At 41.3% G+C, this 18385-nt stretch overlaps 1 protein-coding gene across 4 annotated transcripts in view; it reads right to left on the reverse strand.

Annotated features, from left to right (window-relative positions):
* Positions 1-16670, reverse strand: part of EGFR (epidermal growth factor receptor) — a 251701-nt gene extending 235031 nt beyond the window's left edge. The window contains exon 1 of one of the 4 annotated variants that reach the window (XM_020981282.2): positions 16229-16670. In XM_020981282.2, the coding sequence (XP_020836941.1) occupies positions 16229-16316 (88 nt within the window). In that variant the 5' untranslated portion in view covers positions 16317-16670. The remainder of the gene's footprint in view (positions 1-16228) is intronic. The other 3 variants (XM_020981283.2, XM_020981286.2, XM_020981285.2) reach the window with 3 other exon arrangements.
* Between the last annotated feature and the right edge of the window lie 1715 nt (positions 16671-18385).

Raw genomic sequence — 18385 nt, forward strand, 5'->3', positions numbered from 1 at the left:
GAAGAGGGTGGGGTTTTGGTGTTGAGACTCAGGAAGACCTGAGTTAGAAAGAATCCTGACTCGATACACACTAGCTGTGTGACCTCGAGCAAGTCACTTAACCTCTGTCAGTCTCAGTTTCCTCCTCTGTAAAATGAAGATAATAAAATTTACCTCCCAGGCATAAGATAACATGAAGTGCTCTGCAAATCCCGAAGTACCCTTTACAAATGCTAATTGTTATGTTATTATATTAATTTGGTTAGTGGAGGATGAATTGGAGAGTAGAATGACTACACATGGGAGGATCAATTAGGAGGCATGGTAGAGGACAGTGGAGGTTTACAGAAAATGTATATAACGTTCTTGGAAATTCTTGGGAAGAAGTTGGAATAGTAACTTTCAAGAGTTTTTTTTTCCAATTCTTGGTATGTTCTTATGCTCAAATATGTTTTCGTGGAACACTTTCTTTTGAGGCAACATGGGAAGGTGGAAATGAGTACTGGTCCTATGGTCAATGGAACCTGGGTATAAATCTTCTGGTATGTATTACAAGCATAAAAATGCGTATGAAAATGTATTACCTGTTAAAAAAATAAAAGGGTAACTTACTTCTTGCCCATAAGTCTTAGTTTCCTTATCCCTAAAATCAGAGGGTCGTGTTTAACTCAGCTTTAAAAAAGTTAGAAGGTGACCTTAACATCTCTTCCACTGCACTGAATTTGCCTCCCAGGGGCCCTTCCTCATTTTGACGCCATCTCTTCAAGGCTCCAGTAATTCCCTCACATGCTGAGTCAGCACTCAACTAGCTGCCAGAGTTAACCCTAAAGCCCAGGGGGAAGAGTTGTAAGCTCAGACACTTTTAATATCCATAAGCCTCTAGAGTCCTGTGAGAACCTTGGTAAAACTTTCTTTTGAAGCTCATTAAAAAATAATAATAAAATAAAAACCTTAGCTGACTGAGACTTCTGACCCTTCACCACCCTGTGTCATTGTCCCAGGAAAGTCAATACTGAAGGCCTAGTATGGAAACCTACCAGGAGCTCCAGTTCCTAAGAGCAGTCAAATGAAGAATAGCATTTATTCCTGGGGGCACCAATCCATTTTAATTATACCTGAGAGAAAAATCATTATTACTTCGGTCATGTGGTCTGACAGTGTCTGAGTAATATTTTTCACCTCTTCTTCTCTAGGAAAATCAGTGGCTTATATATTCAGAGCTAAAAGGGACAACAGAGGTCAGTGGGTACCACTCTCTTATCTGACAGATAAGGAAACTGAGGCTGAGTGAAATTAAATGTTTTGTCCAGGTTCACATAGCTAGTTTTCTCTATGTCTTCCTAAATCATGCTGCTTCTTAAAAGTCTAACTTAATGGACTGCTGTATGCTAGGATTTCCTTATGTTTAGTCATTTTTTTTTAAGAGTTAACTTTTGGATTCATATATCCTTTCTCTTTAAAAGCTCTGTAACTATATGACCTAGCGATCAAATATAATATCCTCTGGCTTTGAAAATTCATCATAACCTGGCTTCGTCCTACCTTTCCAGTGTTCTCACACTTTATTCTCCTCCACATTCTCTGGGATCCAATAGCTTCTTTACTTTCCTTCCACTCCTCCTCTCGTAATGCACTCCATCCCCCAACTCTGGAAGATTTTCACTGGCTCTTTCCCTTGTGCCTGGAACACTCTCCCTGTTCATCCCCACCTCCCAGATTCCCTGGATCCTTTCAAGTCTCAGCTAAAGTTCTACCTTCTGAAAGAAATTTTTCCCAGTTCTCCTTAATTGTAGCACCTTCCCTTTGAAACTACCACCAATTCTCCCTGTGCAGATCTTGTTGATACAGACTTTTACATTGTCTCCTCCATTACACTTCTAGCCCCTTGAGAGCAAAGACTGGATTTGGGGAGTGGGGGGTTGGCATTGTTTCACCAATACCTTAACACATAGCTGGTGCTTAATAAATGCTTGTTGACTGACAGACAACGGGGTATAGAATGGGAAACTGGGTAGGCAGGGGAAATGTTGGGCTGGTAAACAATGGCTGGCAGTCTAATAAGGCTGTTACCTTCAAGCATCTGGTAATGTGGTGCCTTCATTTTCCAGTCCCTAGTGGAGTAAGCCTAAACCCAGAAGCTTACCTGAGTGGATAAATGTATTGTAAACATGTTCTATCACCATGTGCAGCAATCTTGGCTATTTCTAATAAGCGCATGGAGGAGGAATTATAACAACTTGCCTAGGTGGGTGAACTTGTTTCCTAGTGTTAAAAAAAAAATCGGAACAAGAGATAATTCACAAATAGAAGGAGGATCTTCATCTAACTATAGGGAGGCAGCAGAATCTCATAAACTTGAGCCCTGGACTTGGAGTTAGAAGACCTGGTGGCATCCAATCCTCATCGCCCTGCTTACCTGTTTTGGGACCTTGGACAAGTCATTTAATTTAATCTCTCTGAGCCTCAGTTCTCTGATCTGTGAAACAGGCATATTAGAACACTGAGGACAGATATATCTACCAGTATTGTTTTGAGAAATACACCTTATGAAGTGCAAAGAGGTACATAAATGTAAGTTATTATTATATTATGAATCATGCCCTCCTCCTTCCATTTAGAAGCCTGTGTTTTATCTGCCATTCACACAAACAATTTGTTTTTCTTCTTTAAAAGACAGTGGGGGAAAGTATCAGCTCTGGAATCAAAAAGGACCTGCATTCAGATCTCATTTCTCACACTTGTGTGACCTTGGATAAAACATTTAACCTCCCTGGGCTTCAGGTTTCTTATCTATAAAATGAGGGAATTAGATGGCCCGAGGTCCCGTCTAGCTCTAGCTCTAAAGCATGACTAAAAATTCCTATTATGGAGTGAGGAGGTAGGGAAGAACAAAGCATTGGGGACATAGTGGTATAACCATGAAGCATCAATGAAAGAGAAAAACACAATAAAACAAAATGAAGGTATGGACTAGATGTCCTCTGAGAGTTCTCCTAGTTCTAGACCTATGATCCTATGTCATTTCAGTGAGCATGTTTCTATGAATTTATACCTCCAAACCGAGGCCACATGGTAGAATAGTGTAATGGGTGGTGAGAACCCAGTCCCCCCTGTTTCTGCTGTAACAGTGTTGGTCTTAGAACTGAAAGAGGCAGGTTTGAGACCTGGTCAGACAATTATTAGAGGCATGACCCTGGACAATTATCTCTATCTTTTCCTTGGTTTCTCCCTTTGTAAAATGAAGGCTTTACTGATCACCTTCTAGAATTGTGGTAAGGAATGTACCTTAAAACATAATGAAAATTTTCAGTTGTGTTTTAAAATTAATCCTCAAAGAAAGACTCTCAAATGGTCAGGGACTGGAATTCAATCTATTATGTAACTTCAAGCAAGAAGACAAAGGGAATCCAACCAGTAAGGGGAGCAAGGTGTGGCCAAGGATCATCTGATTGCCCCTGCTGCTTTCTCCACTGCAATCATCCCTTCCTTGACTAGGTTGGGCTGGGAAGAAGAAACTGAAGATGAATGGACAAGGTAAATAACCAGGACAGAAATATCTTGGGTCAGAGAAAATATCATTTCTAAGATTTTACCCAGATTTTAAAATGCCTCTGAGGCAAGTTTGTACAGATGCTGATGGCAAAAGAAATTATATGTGTTTTGCTCTCCTTTATTTATTTTCCTTTATTTTTGTTCCAAGAACTGCCAAAGTAACTCTGGAATTATGAGAAACTGCTTTTATTACAGTGGTGTGCCATCTTAAAAAAAATGGGGAGCAGGAATAGATGGGGGTGGGGAGGATAGGAATTAACCAAGGTTAGCAAGTTGAGATTGGTAGAAGGTCAAAGAGGACGGAGGATGTGAGAGTGGGTGAGATTATGCCATTAAAAGGCCAGAGTACATACTTAGACTTCAGTAGGTAGTAAGTAAAGTCAGAAAAAAGATTATGGAAGAAATAATGGAGAGGAATCAAGGGACCAAAAGGTCATGGTGAGGCAGGAATATGGCAGGAATGAAGGGAAAAATAGAAGGAGATTATGATCAAAGAGGGCAATTTCTGAAGTGAAACAGTTTTGAGGTATAATGGAGCTTAATGTTTTACTCATCCTGGTGTGTGGCTAAAATACAACAGGTGAAGGTGAAAGGATTCAATAGACTCTAACTGGGAAGACAGGGCGTTGGAAGGGTTATCAGTGTGGAAACTGAAGTTTCTGAAGATGATGGCAGAGAAGCAACAGAAAGGAAATTAGATACAGTGGGGAAAGTGTTTATAGATGCAAGGAATGGGAGAGGATGGTAGAGTCATACAGTATAAGGCAGAGAAATCATTGAATGATAATGGCAGGGCAAAGGTCTAAGGGTTACAGTGAGTATGCCAATTCCATTCTAGGCTTGGTGAGACTGAGGAGTGGGAGGTGGAGTATTAGACAGAGTTTCCTGAGAAATACAGTTTTTGGGGGAGAGTTGCTTTAAGTCAGTGTAAGAGGAAGAGATTGGGGTTTATTTATTAAACAAGGAAATCACAGGTCTGAAAAATAACAACAGCAATCACCTGCAATGAAACAAGGGTTCCTAAGGGTGCAATGAAAAGAGAGAACAGGATAGGATAGAGACTGGAGGGAATCTTGGGCTGCATACTTCAACCTTGGGGTGAATAAGGATAAGGTAAGGAGAGGTAGTAACAGGATAAGGCTTGTTTCTAGAGGCGTGCCCTTCTAGAAGGGATTAGAGGAGGAGGAAGTGGGACTGTTTGTTGGAGAAGTTCATTAGATACAACAATTATGATAACAATAATAATAATCATGACTTACATTTATATAGGCCTTTAAGATTTACAAAGTGTTTTATATACTTTGAGCATTATTATCCCCACTTTTTGGCTGAGGAAACTGAGGTTTTAAGTGAAAAGTTAAGTGACTTGTCCAGTAAGTGTCTGCAATCAGGGTTAAGTGACTTGCCCAGCGTCACACAGCTAGTAAGTTTCTGAGGTCAAATTTGAACTCAGGTCCTCCTGAGCCCAGGGCCAGGGCTGTATCCACTGTGCCACTTAGCTGTCCTTCTCTCCCCATTCTTGGCAATCAGTGCATGTATCCTACCAGAATTCCAGCCAGAAAAGTGTTGGGTGGTCATTGTGGTAGCAAAAGACACATTGCCCTAGGCTGCAGAGGTGAGTAATACTATGGGTAAAAATAACTGGGGACCTGTGCTGAAAAAATAACAACTGTGAAGTCCACTCGAGGAACCATAATAAGATGTAATAGCCAGCTTCCACAGCTATGAAAACACTACATTCACGTATCTTTGGAGTCAAAGGTGCATACTCAAGTTTGCCCAGCTGTAATCAGATCTCGTTTATTTTTGTCATGGATTTAGATTCCCACCAAAATGCTTGAACCAATCAGAGTTTTTCTGGGTTTCTTCTGGCCACAGATTGTTGCAAGACTCAGTGCAAAAAACATGAACAGGTGAAACAATACTCAGAGAAAGCATCTTGATTACCCCAGTTTCTTATGAAAGAAGAATTAACTTTCAGATGTTAGCTTCTTTTTTCTGGCGGTCCCTAACAACTCCTGGTCAGGGACTTGAACTGGTTCACCCAGATAAAAAGATATACTTAATGAGCTAATAATTCTTGCTCCATCTTTAGGATGACTCCATGAAGCTGGTATCTCTGGCGTCTCACTTGAAGATCACCTGGTGTCAATTAAGTGTTATCTGCCACATAGACACTACTCCTTCACCTAAATTGTATTCATTTGCGGCTTGTGATAATGCCAGCTACTAGTTATCGAATTTTTTAAAAATGGGGCACGTGAGGTTCACAAGAACATCATTAGTTATGTTTGACTTGCTTTAAGGCTGCCTTGCAAAGGTCCAGTTATAGGAAGATCTGTTCAAACCTTTAGGGCACAGGAGGGCCATGACAGCTGTCTTCAAGTATCTGAAAAGAGATTAGACTTGTTTTCCTTGACCCCAAGGGGCAGAACCAGGGGCAATAGGTGGAAGATGTCAAAAGACATATTTAGGTCCAATGTCAGGAAAAGTATCCTAATAATTAGGACTGTCCAAAGTGGGATAGACAGCCTTGGGAGTTAGTAGATTTGCCCTCATTTTATCCTTACAACAGCCCTGGGAGGTGTATACTATTCTTAACCCCATTTTGCAGATGAGGAAACTGAGGCAGGCAGTGGTTAAGTGACTTGCCCAGGGTCACACAGTTAAATACATTTCAGGTCTTTCTACTGTTGGCTCTAGCTTCCTTTGTCAGCTTTCTTCCCAGTTCTAAATTGCTTCTAATCTGTTGCAGGCTCAGAAGTCAGACAATCCAGTATATTAGAAGTGGGTGTAAAATGAGAATAAATAGAAAATCCCTTCAGGCCCTTACTCAGAGCTTATGAGTAACATCCAGGAATCTTATGACACTTATTTAGACAGTACAGTAGTCTTTTCCTATATTATGTCACTGTAAAATGCTTTTTGAACCTTAAAATATTCTATATTCTAGGGATGTTAGCTATTACTAGCTAGCTATCACCCTAGTGTTACCTTCTCCCCTCTTTTTAAGTTGGATTTTGGAGAGCTGAAGTTAGCAGAGAGCTGAATTCTGAACAGGTAAAGCGTTCTTATATTTAACGTCCTTTAGACTTAGAGGTATTTTAATTTGGATTAGGTATTGGATTCTCTTCAGGAAGGACCTCCCTACTTCCACCTTATATTCACTGAGTTTTGGATTCTTCGGATATTGCTGATTTCCACTGTTGTTCTGTAACTGGGCAACTTTGTGAATATTTAGTAACTGTTGCCCAACTTTTCCAAAGGTCTAGTTTATTGAGCTAAAGATTTTGAATATAATACAGCATAATGAGGAAAGATAGATTATCTGAATCTACCCCCAAATCTACCACCCACCTGGTGTTTCTCTCAGACAATCAGCTCTTTCCAAAAATACCACCAAGTTTGTATTCCTACAGTAAGGATTCTGAGGACAAGGTTTACCCAATTGAAATGAAGCAAAGAGCTGAAAAATTACCTAATTAACTAGTTAATATCAACCCACTTCATCAAATTGCTTAATTTTCTGTTTCGCCTTGGCTATTGATTAAAAGTGAAATGACCTAGCAACTATTGCCCGAGCAGTTTGAGCAAGATTGGGGACCAGTCTCCAGAAAACAACCTACAGATCATTGCAGCTGCCTAGCTGCTGAGCTAGCTAATTTATCAAGGTTTGAGGAACTGTAGGTCTCTCTAAAAACAAATAAACAAACAAACAAACACAGTACATTTACATAGAATCTTCGCTAGAGATGCCAGAGGTTTTTAGTTATTAGTGATCAGTTACTCATTTTATTGGGGGTTAATTACATATTGGATCGAATTTGCAAGGGAAAAGGAAATGAGAATAACATTAGAATAGGGGAGAAAGCCCTTGAAGGCTATCTCATTTTAAATTTTTTCCCCCATAGGTATAAATACTATTTGGGGGTAGCCTCTATCTCAAGGTACTGGATAGAGGTTGGAGAGAGGGAAGGAGGAGAAAAAGAGTATTTCCTCCACAGTTAACTTAACAGTGTATAGTCATGAAAAGTTTCCAAAAGAGGCCCAGGTTGGTTAATGGCTAGTATTAGAAACAGAAAGAGAGATAACCTAAGTGCCACAACTCTTTGTTAAGATTGTCCTTTTAAGTAATGGCTGTTTACTTATTCTAATAAGCTTAAAATATGTACTTTCATTTAAATCAAAGAAACTACTAGTTACTGATGTGTATAGGGAGGCAATCAGAATTTTCTAGAAGCATTGCTGACTGTCCAAACAGCTTAAATACACACACACACACACACACACACACACACACACACACACACACACACACACACACACAAGCTACTTTCTCCACTTTCTCTTTTTTCTTTATGTATTGGTAGGTGGCAAGGAACTTTCAAATGCTCATGGCAAATTTTAAAAGAACCTCTCTCTAGTTCACCATCCAAAATAAATGGGTTCAGAGCCCCCAGATCCAGTGCCCAGCCACCCACTGTCGGGGGAAGGAGAGGAACATGCCTCTAGTTTGAAATGTAAGAATAAATGGCTTAGTGGCTAGAGTACCAGACTTGGAGTAAGGAAAACTTGAGTTCAAATCCTGCTGCAGACACACTTACTAGCTATAGTACTTGGGTGAGTTATTTAACCTCTTTCAGTCCATTTCTTCATCTATAAAATAGGGATAGCAACAGTATCTATATCACAGGACTTTGGGAAGGATCAAATGAGCTAATATGTAAAATGATTTGTAAAACTTAAAGTTCCATATATGTCTTAGTTATTATTATTAGTAGTAGTGGTAGTAGTAGTAGTAGTAGTAGTAGTGGTGGTGGTGGTGGTGGTGGTGGTGGTAGTGTTCTTAGTGATACTAGCAGTGGTAATCTCAGTAGTGGTAGAAGTAGTAGTAGTAGTAGGATAGAAACCGTAGAGAATACTTTTGATTCATTTGGTCTCCTTGACAGAAGAAAACTACCCACGTTTAGAAGATGGAAAACTTACAAGAAACATGTGATTATGGCTGTAAGGGCCTCAGTATTGTTCCTTAAATAAGATTCCTGAATGCTACATTTTGATTTGCCTTGAATCTCATAGACTCAAGAATTTAGAGCTGAAAGGATTTTTTTTAAAAGATCAGACAGCACAACTCCTTCCACCATTTTACAGAAGAGAAAACTATCAAAAGAGATTCTAACCTGTTTTCTTTTCCCAACGAGAGGTTCTGCAGTTATAATCATGGACAGCAGTTTCTTAGCCAAAAAGAGAGAAAGGCCTTTGCTGAGGAACAGTATCATAACACCAGCTTTCAAAATGGGCACCACAAAAATGAATGAATCTACAAATAAATGAGTGTTCTCTTAAGTTAGTGCAATGATTTTTAAAGTTAAGGTAGTTAATATGAACTCCTATAACATATTGTGTTTAGTCTATCATGAGTTCATTATTTCCAAATTGTTCTCTTTCCTTGCAAAAGAATACAATGTAACAAACTTTTGAGCAATACGTAATCCTCAGTGATGTTTTTTATAAATATGATCTATGCACCATACTTAGTGTGGTTCTAAGAGAATGGTGACAGGGATGGAGAAATCAATTTTGAAAAGAGGAGCCCATTTTCCATCCTGCTTCTGTGGCACATTAATGTAGGAGACAATTCTAACAGACATCTCTTTCGTAAATGCTCCTGAAAATGAATTCCAAGAGCCAATAATAACCATTTATTTTTAGACATCTCTTGGACTCCTTCTAAGGTGGGAGGGGGAAGAATGAATAAAATGAAATAGGACTTGTTTGAATGTTTCAGATCTTAAGCATATCTTCTGATAGCAAGAAGATTCATTGGGAAGTAATAGCAATAGTAAGCTTGAAGGTAGAATGAGTAAACAGAAAAATATACCTGTTCTGTTTATTTTGAGAAATAAATATTATTCATATATTTTGTAATGTTCTATAGCTTTTGAGAAAATAACATTATAATGCATTGTATAATAGTGAAGTCATTGGAACAAGCTCCATTTTTTCTATTATTCAATCTTTAGGGGCAGCTAGATAGTGCAGTGGAGCACTGGCCCTGAAATCAGGAGGACCTGAGTTCAAATCCAGACTCAGACCGACACTGGACACTTACTAGCTGTGTGACCTTGGGCAAGTCACTTAACCCCAATTGTCTTAAAAAAAAAACCCAACAATCTTTGCTGATATATTAGGAAGAAACCAGAAATACTATTCAAAATCATCACTAAGCAAAATAGGAAGTGTAATGATGTTTAGGCAATTCCTTGAATATAACTAAAACACTCATATTCCCAATAAACTAAATTTGCAAGAGTGCATGAAAAGGATGCATTTGACAATCTAGCAGTTCTTTTCCCTCTCTGCTGATAGTTCTGATGCCACACCCCAAAATAACCAAGCAGCTCCTCCTTCTCAGAGTGAGAGAAGTATGACCCATAAACTCAAAAAAAAAGTAAAGAATGCCTGGTGTTTCCCATAAGAAGTGTCAGCTCGACACATCAAAGAGTTGATGTGCGAAAAGAAAAAGGCAAGAAAGATACAAGTAGGAGTAAGAAGGATTAAGTACTGTGGCCATAATAATGTGTATTTAAAAAAAGAGAGATGTCTTTTCTGATTAAATAACAGCATCTCTTTGCCAATTTAAAGACTCAAAGAAAAAAAATTTCTGAAAAACATGGATCTTCATGTACCACTACTTAAAAACAAGTGCACTTTCATATATCCCACTAATTAGCTCACATTTTCCCTCTATTCTTATATCCTACTATATTTTAAGCACCAGGACAAACACCAATCCTAAATAATAGCATTTTCCTACTATATGGTTGCTTGCTGTTTTGGGACTGTGTGTGTGTGTGTGTGTGTGTGTGTGTGTGTGTGTGTGTGTGTGTGTGTGTGTGTGTTATGTTTGGGGGAGGAGGAAAGGAGAGAAGGGAGGGACAATCAATCTATCATTTTTAAGTTAGTATAAAATTTGCTTTCTCTCAGCTCAGGTACATAGTTGACAATAAACCCATTACCTGAGTTTAATTCAAGTCAAATAGTTATTTCACACTTGCTCTGTGCCTAGTATCATGCAAGTCACGTCCTCCATTTCCACTGCTAGTTTCCTATATTAGAGGTATTTCTTCATTCACTGGGACTACCAAGAGACAAGGTAGGAAGAAAGGATTTGAAACTAGCCATTTGACCACTTGTTAATGGCTTTGGGAAACCAACTGATTGGATCAATAGGTTAAAAATATTGACTCACAGGCGGTTTGTATGTCAAAGTCTAGCTTAATTGTTTACACCCAAAGGACATTCAACAAGCATTGGTGACTGAGTTTTCTCAGTTTCACTTACCTGTGCTGCCTGATCTTAGTTATCTGCAATCTAAAATCAACTGTACCTTTGACTTGGTCAGTTTCATGAAGGTCATTTGGGTGGCCATCCAGCAGTCCTCCATAAAGAAAAAAAACCCAGCTAACTGTAAAGCTACTTATATGAGATAGCCGAACAAGGTCCCTTGCAGCTATCAATTTATGATCCTATGTATATTTGGCATGGAAGACATTTATAAGACACTTGACACTTACTAGCTGTGTGACCCCGGGCAAGTCACTTAACCCTGATTGCCTCAGGGAAAAAAAAAAAGATGTTTATATGAAAGCACCTAGAAAATGACACATTAGATTTGATACTAGAAAAGAAAGGCAGCAAGTACGAAAGGTTATAATAAAAGGGAGATTTAAATAGCTTTGGTGGCATAGTGGGTAAAGTGTGGAACTTGGGCTTCCAGAAGGCCCAAGTTCAAATCTTGACTCAGACACCTACTAGCTGTATGACCCTGGACTAGTCATTTAACCACTCTCTGCCTCAGTTTCCTAATCTGTAAAAGAGGGATAATAGTCCCTTCCCACAGGGTTTTTGTAAATTCTAATGAGATAATAGGTAAAGTGCTTTGCAAATCTCAAAACAATGCGATTTGTTACCATTATTTTTCCCAATTTAAAAAGTCATTACTGGAACAGGGGGAAAGCTCCCAAAATTTATAACAAAAAGAACAAGAGACTGAGAAAAATAACCTGTATTTTTGTTATGTTTTAAGGTTGCAAAGTGCTTTGCTAGAGATGAAGCCCCTCTATGTTTTTATTAGCCCATCTAGTGTGCCATGTTTGTGAAACATTCTGCCACCACTCCTTAGTCACCCATTCACTTATAAAACAGAGCACTCTGTTCTTGACCAACATGAATTAGATAAGTTTTCATTGAAGGTCTTGTAGCTCATTATAAACATGTGCTATGATGCCCAATTTGCATATATGCCTGGAGAAACACAAAGCAGAGACCAGTTTTGTCCACTGAGCAGCTACCTAGGCAAGCCAAGAATCAAACTGATAATCTGGATGAGCACCATAAATGTTATTCTCAATGTATCTGGTTAGCTGAGTTTGGTAACAGAGTGGAATGCTAGATGCCAAGGTCATAGGTTTTGTTCAAGAATAGTGGATAGTATCTCTCACTTCATCTTGCAATCTTGCAAAAGTGTGCTATTGGTCATGGGGAAGGGGTAGTAGTCTGAACAGGAAAGTGTGGATAGATGCAAATACAATATCAATAATATTGGAAAACAGCTCAAAATTCACTTTACTGACCATATCTTACAGTACATACCAACACTATTGTCATACCACATATTGTCAGAACTTCATTCATTATTATGCTGCCTTGGACCACAATCCAAGGAGGCTTAATTACTTGTGGGACAAAAGAACTCAATGGGGTAAGGTGGTCTCACCTCAAAGGCAAATGTGAATATATATTACACAGGAGCACTTTGTGAGTAAGAAATAAGATGGTTCACACTGCTCTGCATTTGTTGATGATACAAGGAAAGGGCCAATGCAGGTCATTGGAGTGCTTCCTGGTAAGCTTTTTCAGATCCCTATGTGAGATTTACAGCAGACTGAAATTTGTTCACTCCAAGTCTGAGACAGAATAACTACTACTTGGAAGTAGAGAGGTTAAGGGCTCCTTCACCCTTCATGTCACTCAAAGGACTCAATCAGTTATGGTACCTCATTCTACCTGTTTCAGTGGAACCACTTTCTCAAATGCTTTGGTCCAAAGCGGTAGGATTTTCGGTGGTGGTGGTAAACATCCATCTGCCCAGCGTAACAGAAAAAAAAAAGTTTTTTGAAGAGCAAAGGAACTGTTTTATGGGTAGATTCTTGAAGAAGCTGAAGACAGCTGATTTTATGTTCTCACATTCCTGGGCTCTGATCCTATTGTAAGAATCAGACCTGAGAAGCAGCCAGAAGGATAAGTATGAAGAGATATGCTCCACTGAGGGTTGCTTTTGAGCAGAATACCCTGAAGCCTAGACCAGATACAAAAGGGAAAAGAAGTCAAAGTAGTCTGGTTTTTTTTGTTTGTTTGAAACATGGCTGAATTGTCCATTTTGGGTGTGGAAAAAAAAAGCTGTCAGCATATTAATGGCCATCAGATCCTCAACACCATCTCTCTCTCTCTCTCTGTCTCTCTCTCTCTCTCTCTCTCTCTCTCTCTCTCTCTCTCTCTCTCTCTCTCTCTCTCTCTCTCTCTCTCTCAGTTGCAGAACATTTGGGAGCTGCCCAATGTTGACATCCTAATTATGATCAGTTTTCCAACAGCCCAGGGCAGAATATGGGAAGGGTTCACCTGTACAACTTTCACCGCATTTCTTGGTAGTGAGTGAAAAAAGTAAGAGTTTGGAGGCATTGCAACAATCCACCAGTGATGTTACATTTAGTACACTAAGTACACAAATACCTCTTTTGCTATTATAGCAATCCTCAGTACTTTTTGGATTTGCAGAACAGTTTACAAACAGTTTATTAGTTGCTCCCAGCAGCCACCCTACCCTGGGACCCACGTCAGTGGTTTCCTCCTCAGTTTTGCAATGGAGGCAACAAGATGTGAAGGGGCTTACTTTGTGCCATAACACAAATCTCTGTTGATTCTCTAATTTAGCCCCTGAGCCGCCTCCTTGAAAGGAGATCATTTTGGACAGAAGAGGGTGGGAAGAGAAAGAATGAAAAGAAATCTGAACTTGTGACAAGAGGTTTGCCTTGACTTTCAAAAGAGGGTGTTCATCTGCTTAAACTCATTTCCCTTTCTAGTCTTCTATTATCTGACCAAGGTGAAAAGGTTGAAGTCATACACACCTGTCATTGTTCTTTTAAATGCACAAATATTTCTACTTTCAAGATTTAAACAAATTTCTTTTAAATACTCTCATCAACATTGATTAGACTTTCTTGATTAAAGGCATAGTTGAATTTAAGTGCACCTGATCATAAGTAATACCCTTCCTAAAATAGGCTCACCCAAACCTAAATAATTTGTGTTGAGAAATTAACCATTCCATTTTAATATCCTAAGTGCACATTCATTTTTTTTTATAGTTTAGTCCTTTTCATCCCACATTAAAGGGTATTCTATTTTAAATTAATACAAATAAAACTAAAGTATAGAATACTAGAAAGTTTTCAGACACAAATATTGAAAAGTCAGCCATTAAAGGATTGTGAAAAATATGTTATCAGGAAGGTGACACCTTCAAGTCACTGAATAGTAAAAATTACAGTCGGTATTAGAAAGGTATCCTTGTACCTGGGAGAAAAAAAGAACTTTGTATGAATCTTAAATGTGAGGTAAGGTGGATTTATATAGCATTGGTTTTGAAAAGAGGAGAAAAAGTCATTTTACATTTGTCAAAATATCCAAATCTGTGATGATAAATCTCTGGGCTACTCACTAAATGAAAAACAAACAAACAAGCAACAAACAGGTCTGATCTTTCAACACTGACCACTCTCTCCCCAATATAGAAGGAGAACGTTCACCCTCTTATGTATATTTTGCAGATTTGATATAATAAACTGTTTCAAAACTTCTTTATCGGAAGAAGGGCAGAGCCAGGAAGTTTATAACTCTTCCCCCCAAACACACACACACACACACACACACACACACACACACACACCCTACGCCAATGACATCAACAACAGGTCGGAACCTGACTCTTGGAACACGAGTTTCTTAATTTGAAGATTGTGCAATTTGAGTCTTCTGAGGCATGTTTCTTGTTCCAAGGAAGCTTATTGTTAGTAGGCACGAAATCAGATTCTCTCATGCTCGGTTCAGACAGAATGGCGGACCTTTACTGGGTTCTTTAAACCAGTGTTGTGTTGTTTGACTATCTACTCCCCACCCCATCCCCGAGAGGAGAGAGTATGGAGTCTTCATTTGGAAAGTTATTCCCTAAAACGATTTGCACTAGAACCCTTATAAGGGATTCCTGTCAGTTGGTTTTGAGGATTCTATAACCTATCTACTGTCTAATTCTCCAAAGAAGCCCTGGCGAACCCATTCACGATCCCAGAACTGACCCCTAGAAGTTTTAACAAAGTATTTTAAGAAGCCTGGAAAGAACCTGAAGCGACTCAGGAGCAGGAGATAAGTAAGGAAGGGAGGCTGGTAGGGAGGAAACCAAAGGTGAGCAGAGAGCGTCCCTGGCTCCACCGCTGATTCCTGCAGACCTGCGCACCTTGTAGAGCAGGGAGGGATCAAGCATAGGTCGACAATCCACTGCAGTGGGAAAGGGAGAAGGAGAGGGGGAGAGAGGGAGAGGAGGGAGACAGACAGAAGCAGATAGGCAGATACGCACGCACACACACACACACACAGAACAACAGTTAGAAAGGAGAAGCAAGACAATCCTGAAGTGCTGTGAGGGTGGCTGAAGGCGGGGAACCTGAATGTAAAAAGTGGAAATGTGGGCTGAGGGAGTCGGATCTGGAGACTTTCTCTTTTACTTAGAGGTTTAGTGTGCATAGGGGAGGGTTCGGGCTACTCCTACCCCCCACAAACCCCACCCCGGACTAGTGACAATACGGGCTACAGAAAGAGAGCAATGTGGGGGAGCAAGAACAGTCTGTCTCTTAAATTTGGAGCAGGAGTTATTAACCGGCCACAAAGCTGGTCCAGAGGACTAGACAGGTGACAGACACCCTTAATAGCACTTAACTGGCGGGACTTATCACCAGCCTGATATCTTACGCCTTCCCGGGAAGTATGAGGGCCGTCTTGCAATGATCCCGAAGAAAACTGGGGGGGAGGGGAGGAGGAGCGTCACATGGAATACTGTCCCATTATCCCTGCTGCAATATATGACCCCCAGAGTAAACTGCGGCCAATGCCAAGGCACCCCCACCCTGAGAACTCTACTTCGCTCCCCTCTCCCCGTCCCCACCCCCCACGCAGGCAGTATCCTGAGCCGGCCAAGGAGACTAAAGCCGGCTGAGAAAGTTTACTGTGCAGAGGCAAATGGAGCTCCAGTAGCTCGATAACTAGACTGAGGGCGCGTCGGTTCACAAGGTTTCCATTCCGGACCTCAATTCCCCAGCCAGAGATTCCCAGTACCCCTTCCTTTCTGGGCCAGACCGGATTGTCAGGGCAGCACCGCCAGGCTCAACCCCGACTCCCAGCTGATCTTGCAGGAAACTGGGGAGGAAAGGGGGAGCGCCGGCGGACTGAGACGAGAGAGACTGAGGGAGAGGCTAAGGCAGGGTGTGGAAAGAGGGAAGGCGAGCTGGCGGAGGGGAATCCAGGTGCGGATAGAAGCAAAGCAGGGGACATAGGGGGCGGCTGGAGGCGAAGGCAACACCTTTACCTTTCTTTTCTTCCAGCGCCGAGCTCAGGGAGAAGTGTCCGGCAAGCAGCACCAGGACAGCGGCTCCAGCAGCCCCATAGAGCCCCATTGCCTCACCGGATCGACGTGGGTCCCAGTTCGGTTGTCCCAAAGCGATCTCACGAACTAACACCTTTTCCTGGCCCGGGGCCCAGGGGAGACGGAACGCGGCTTAGGGCAGATTTCTGCCAGGTGGAGAATCAATCCCAAGGAGGCCGGCGCGTTTGCCTTTTGCTTTTCTTCCTTTGGCGTCGGAAAGCTCCCCTTGAGCCTTCTCTGCCTCGGACTCCGGTTGCCCGGCAGGCTGGCTTAGCAGACCATGCCGAGAAGCCGCTGCTGAGGCTACTGGTGCTTCTCTGGCAGCCAGAATTCCAGGAGGGCGGGGAGGTGGAGAAGGAGGGGGAGGAGTGAGGAAAGGAGGCGGTGCCGCTTAGCTGCCCCTTAGCCTGGCTCTGTGCTGTGCGGTGCTGTGCCGTGCTCTCTCGCGCTCTCGCGCTCGCTCTCTCTCTCTCTCTCTCTCTCTCTCTCTCTCTCTCTCTCTCTCTCTCTCTCTCTCTCTCTCTCTCTCTCTCTCTCTCTCTCTCTCTCTCTCTCTCTGTGCGTGCGTGTGTGTGCTGTGCGTGCGTGTGTGTGTGTGTGTGTTCCTGTGTGTTCGCGTTCGTGTGTTCCTGTGTGAGCCGGAGCTCTAAGCGCGCTGGGCATCAGGGGTGGGGGTTGGGGGCCAGACAGGTTGAGGGGTGGGGGGTTGTTGTCAACTCCCAGTCCTTTGGCACACACGTGTGCGTGTGGGCTCAGTTTTTTTCTTTTTTCTTCTTCGAGGGATTGAAGCACTGTGCTATGTAACAGGAACTACGGGGAGGCTACCTCTCTTAGTAGTTCCACCCCCATAGGGTTCTGGGACAATTTGGACAGTTGAAGATGCACCCTGCCCTCTGGTTGCATCTGCCACAAAAAAAAGAGGAAGGATAGAGCTGCTTTTCTCTTCCCATAGCCTCCCTTCGCTCTCTGGGTTGGAGGTGAGGAAGAGGTTCACTACAGAGCCATGAGTCGTGGGTTACTGAAGCAAACGTTTCCCCAGCCTCATTTACTTTTCAAAAAACAAAACAAAACAAAACAAAACTTGTTCAGTTCCTAATATTTCTCATCACATTTCCCTCCTCGCCCTTTTAGGGTATGCAGGCTAGGAAATCTCTGCTAGGTGACCCAGAGCTCAAAAGTCCTATGTTTAGGTAGAAATTGAATGGCGAAGATTAGTGGAAAGGTAGCCCGATTTTAAATCCCAGGTCAGAAGTAAGAAGACCCAGCCTTTTTAAAAGCTGGTAACTGAATGTAACAGAATGTCTGAAAGTTATAGAGCTTAGGTTGTGATTTTGGGAAAATACAGCAAAGGGGTGAAGGAAACAAACAAAGGATAAAGATAAGACTGTGGATTGTTCTGTAATGACCATTAGTCAATTATCTCCATACACACATTCTTCCTCCATATTCTCATTACATATGTGTGTGTATATATGTATAAAAATGGAAAATCACCAATTATTTTGTTAAGGAAATAGGAATCCTTCCTGATGTCACCATGGAAAGAAGATTAAAGTGCTCCAGAGCCATTCCCCTTTCTTTTTAATGCATTGATTTTTTATCTGCTAAAGAATTAATGTCATGTAGCCCTTTTGCCTCAGTTTATCATGAAGATTTAACCAAGCTTCCTCTAATCTCCTACCCCATCCCTCAAAGTTCACAAATAATTCCCAAGTGTGTATTAACTACTATCATAGCAGTAAAACCGATTTTTCCAAGTTCAAAATTAGGAGGCAAAGAAGGAATAAAACAAAAATTAGTCATAGCAACACAAAGCAGTGCTTTTTATTTCGGTTCTCCAAGGCCATGTCTCCAAGACATGCATTTTGCCATTTGAAACCCCCCCCCCCCACTGCTGGCCTATGATCTCTTCTCTCTCTCTCTCTCTCTCTCTCTCTCTCTCTCCTTCTCTCTCTCTCTCTCTCTCTCTCTCTCTCTCTCTCTCTCTCTCTCTCACACACACACACACACACACACACACACACACACACAGAGGCAGGGTTGAGTTTGGCTTTCAGCAACCTGAATCATCTTGTTTGCACCCATGATGGCAAAGTGCAT

The sequence above is a fragment of the Phascolarctos cinereus genome, unplaced genomic scaffold (genome assembly GCF_003287225.1).
Source record: "Phascolarctos cinereus isolate Bilbo 61053 unplaced genomic scaffold, phaCin_HiC Scaffold_4;HRSCAF=312, whole genome shotgun sequence".
Classification (NCBI taxonomy): Eukaryota; Metazoa; Chordata; class Mammalia; order Diprotodontia; family Phascolarctidae; genus Phascolarctos; species Phascolarctos cinereus.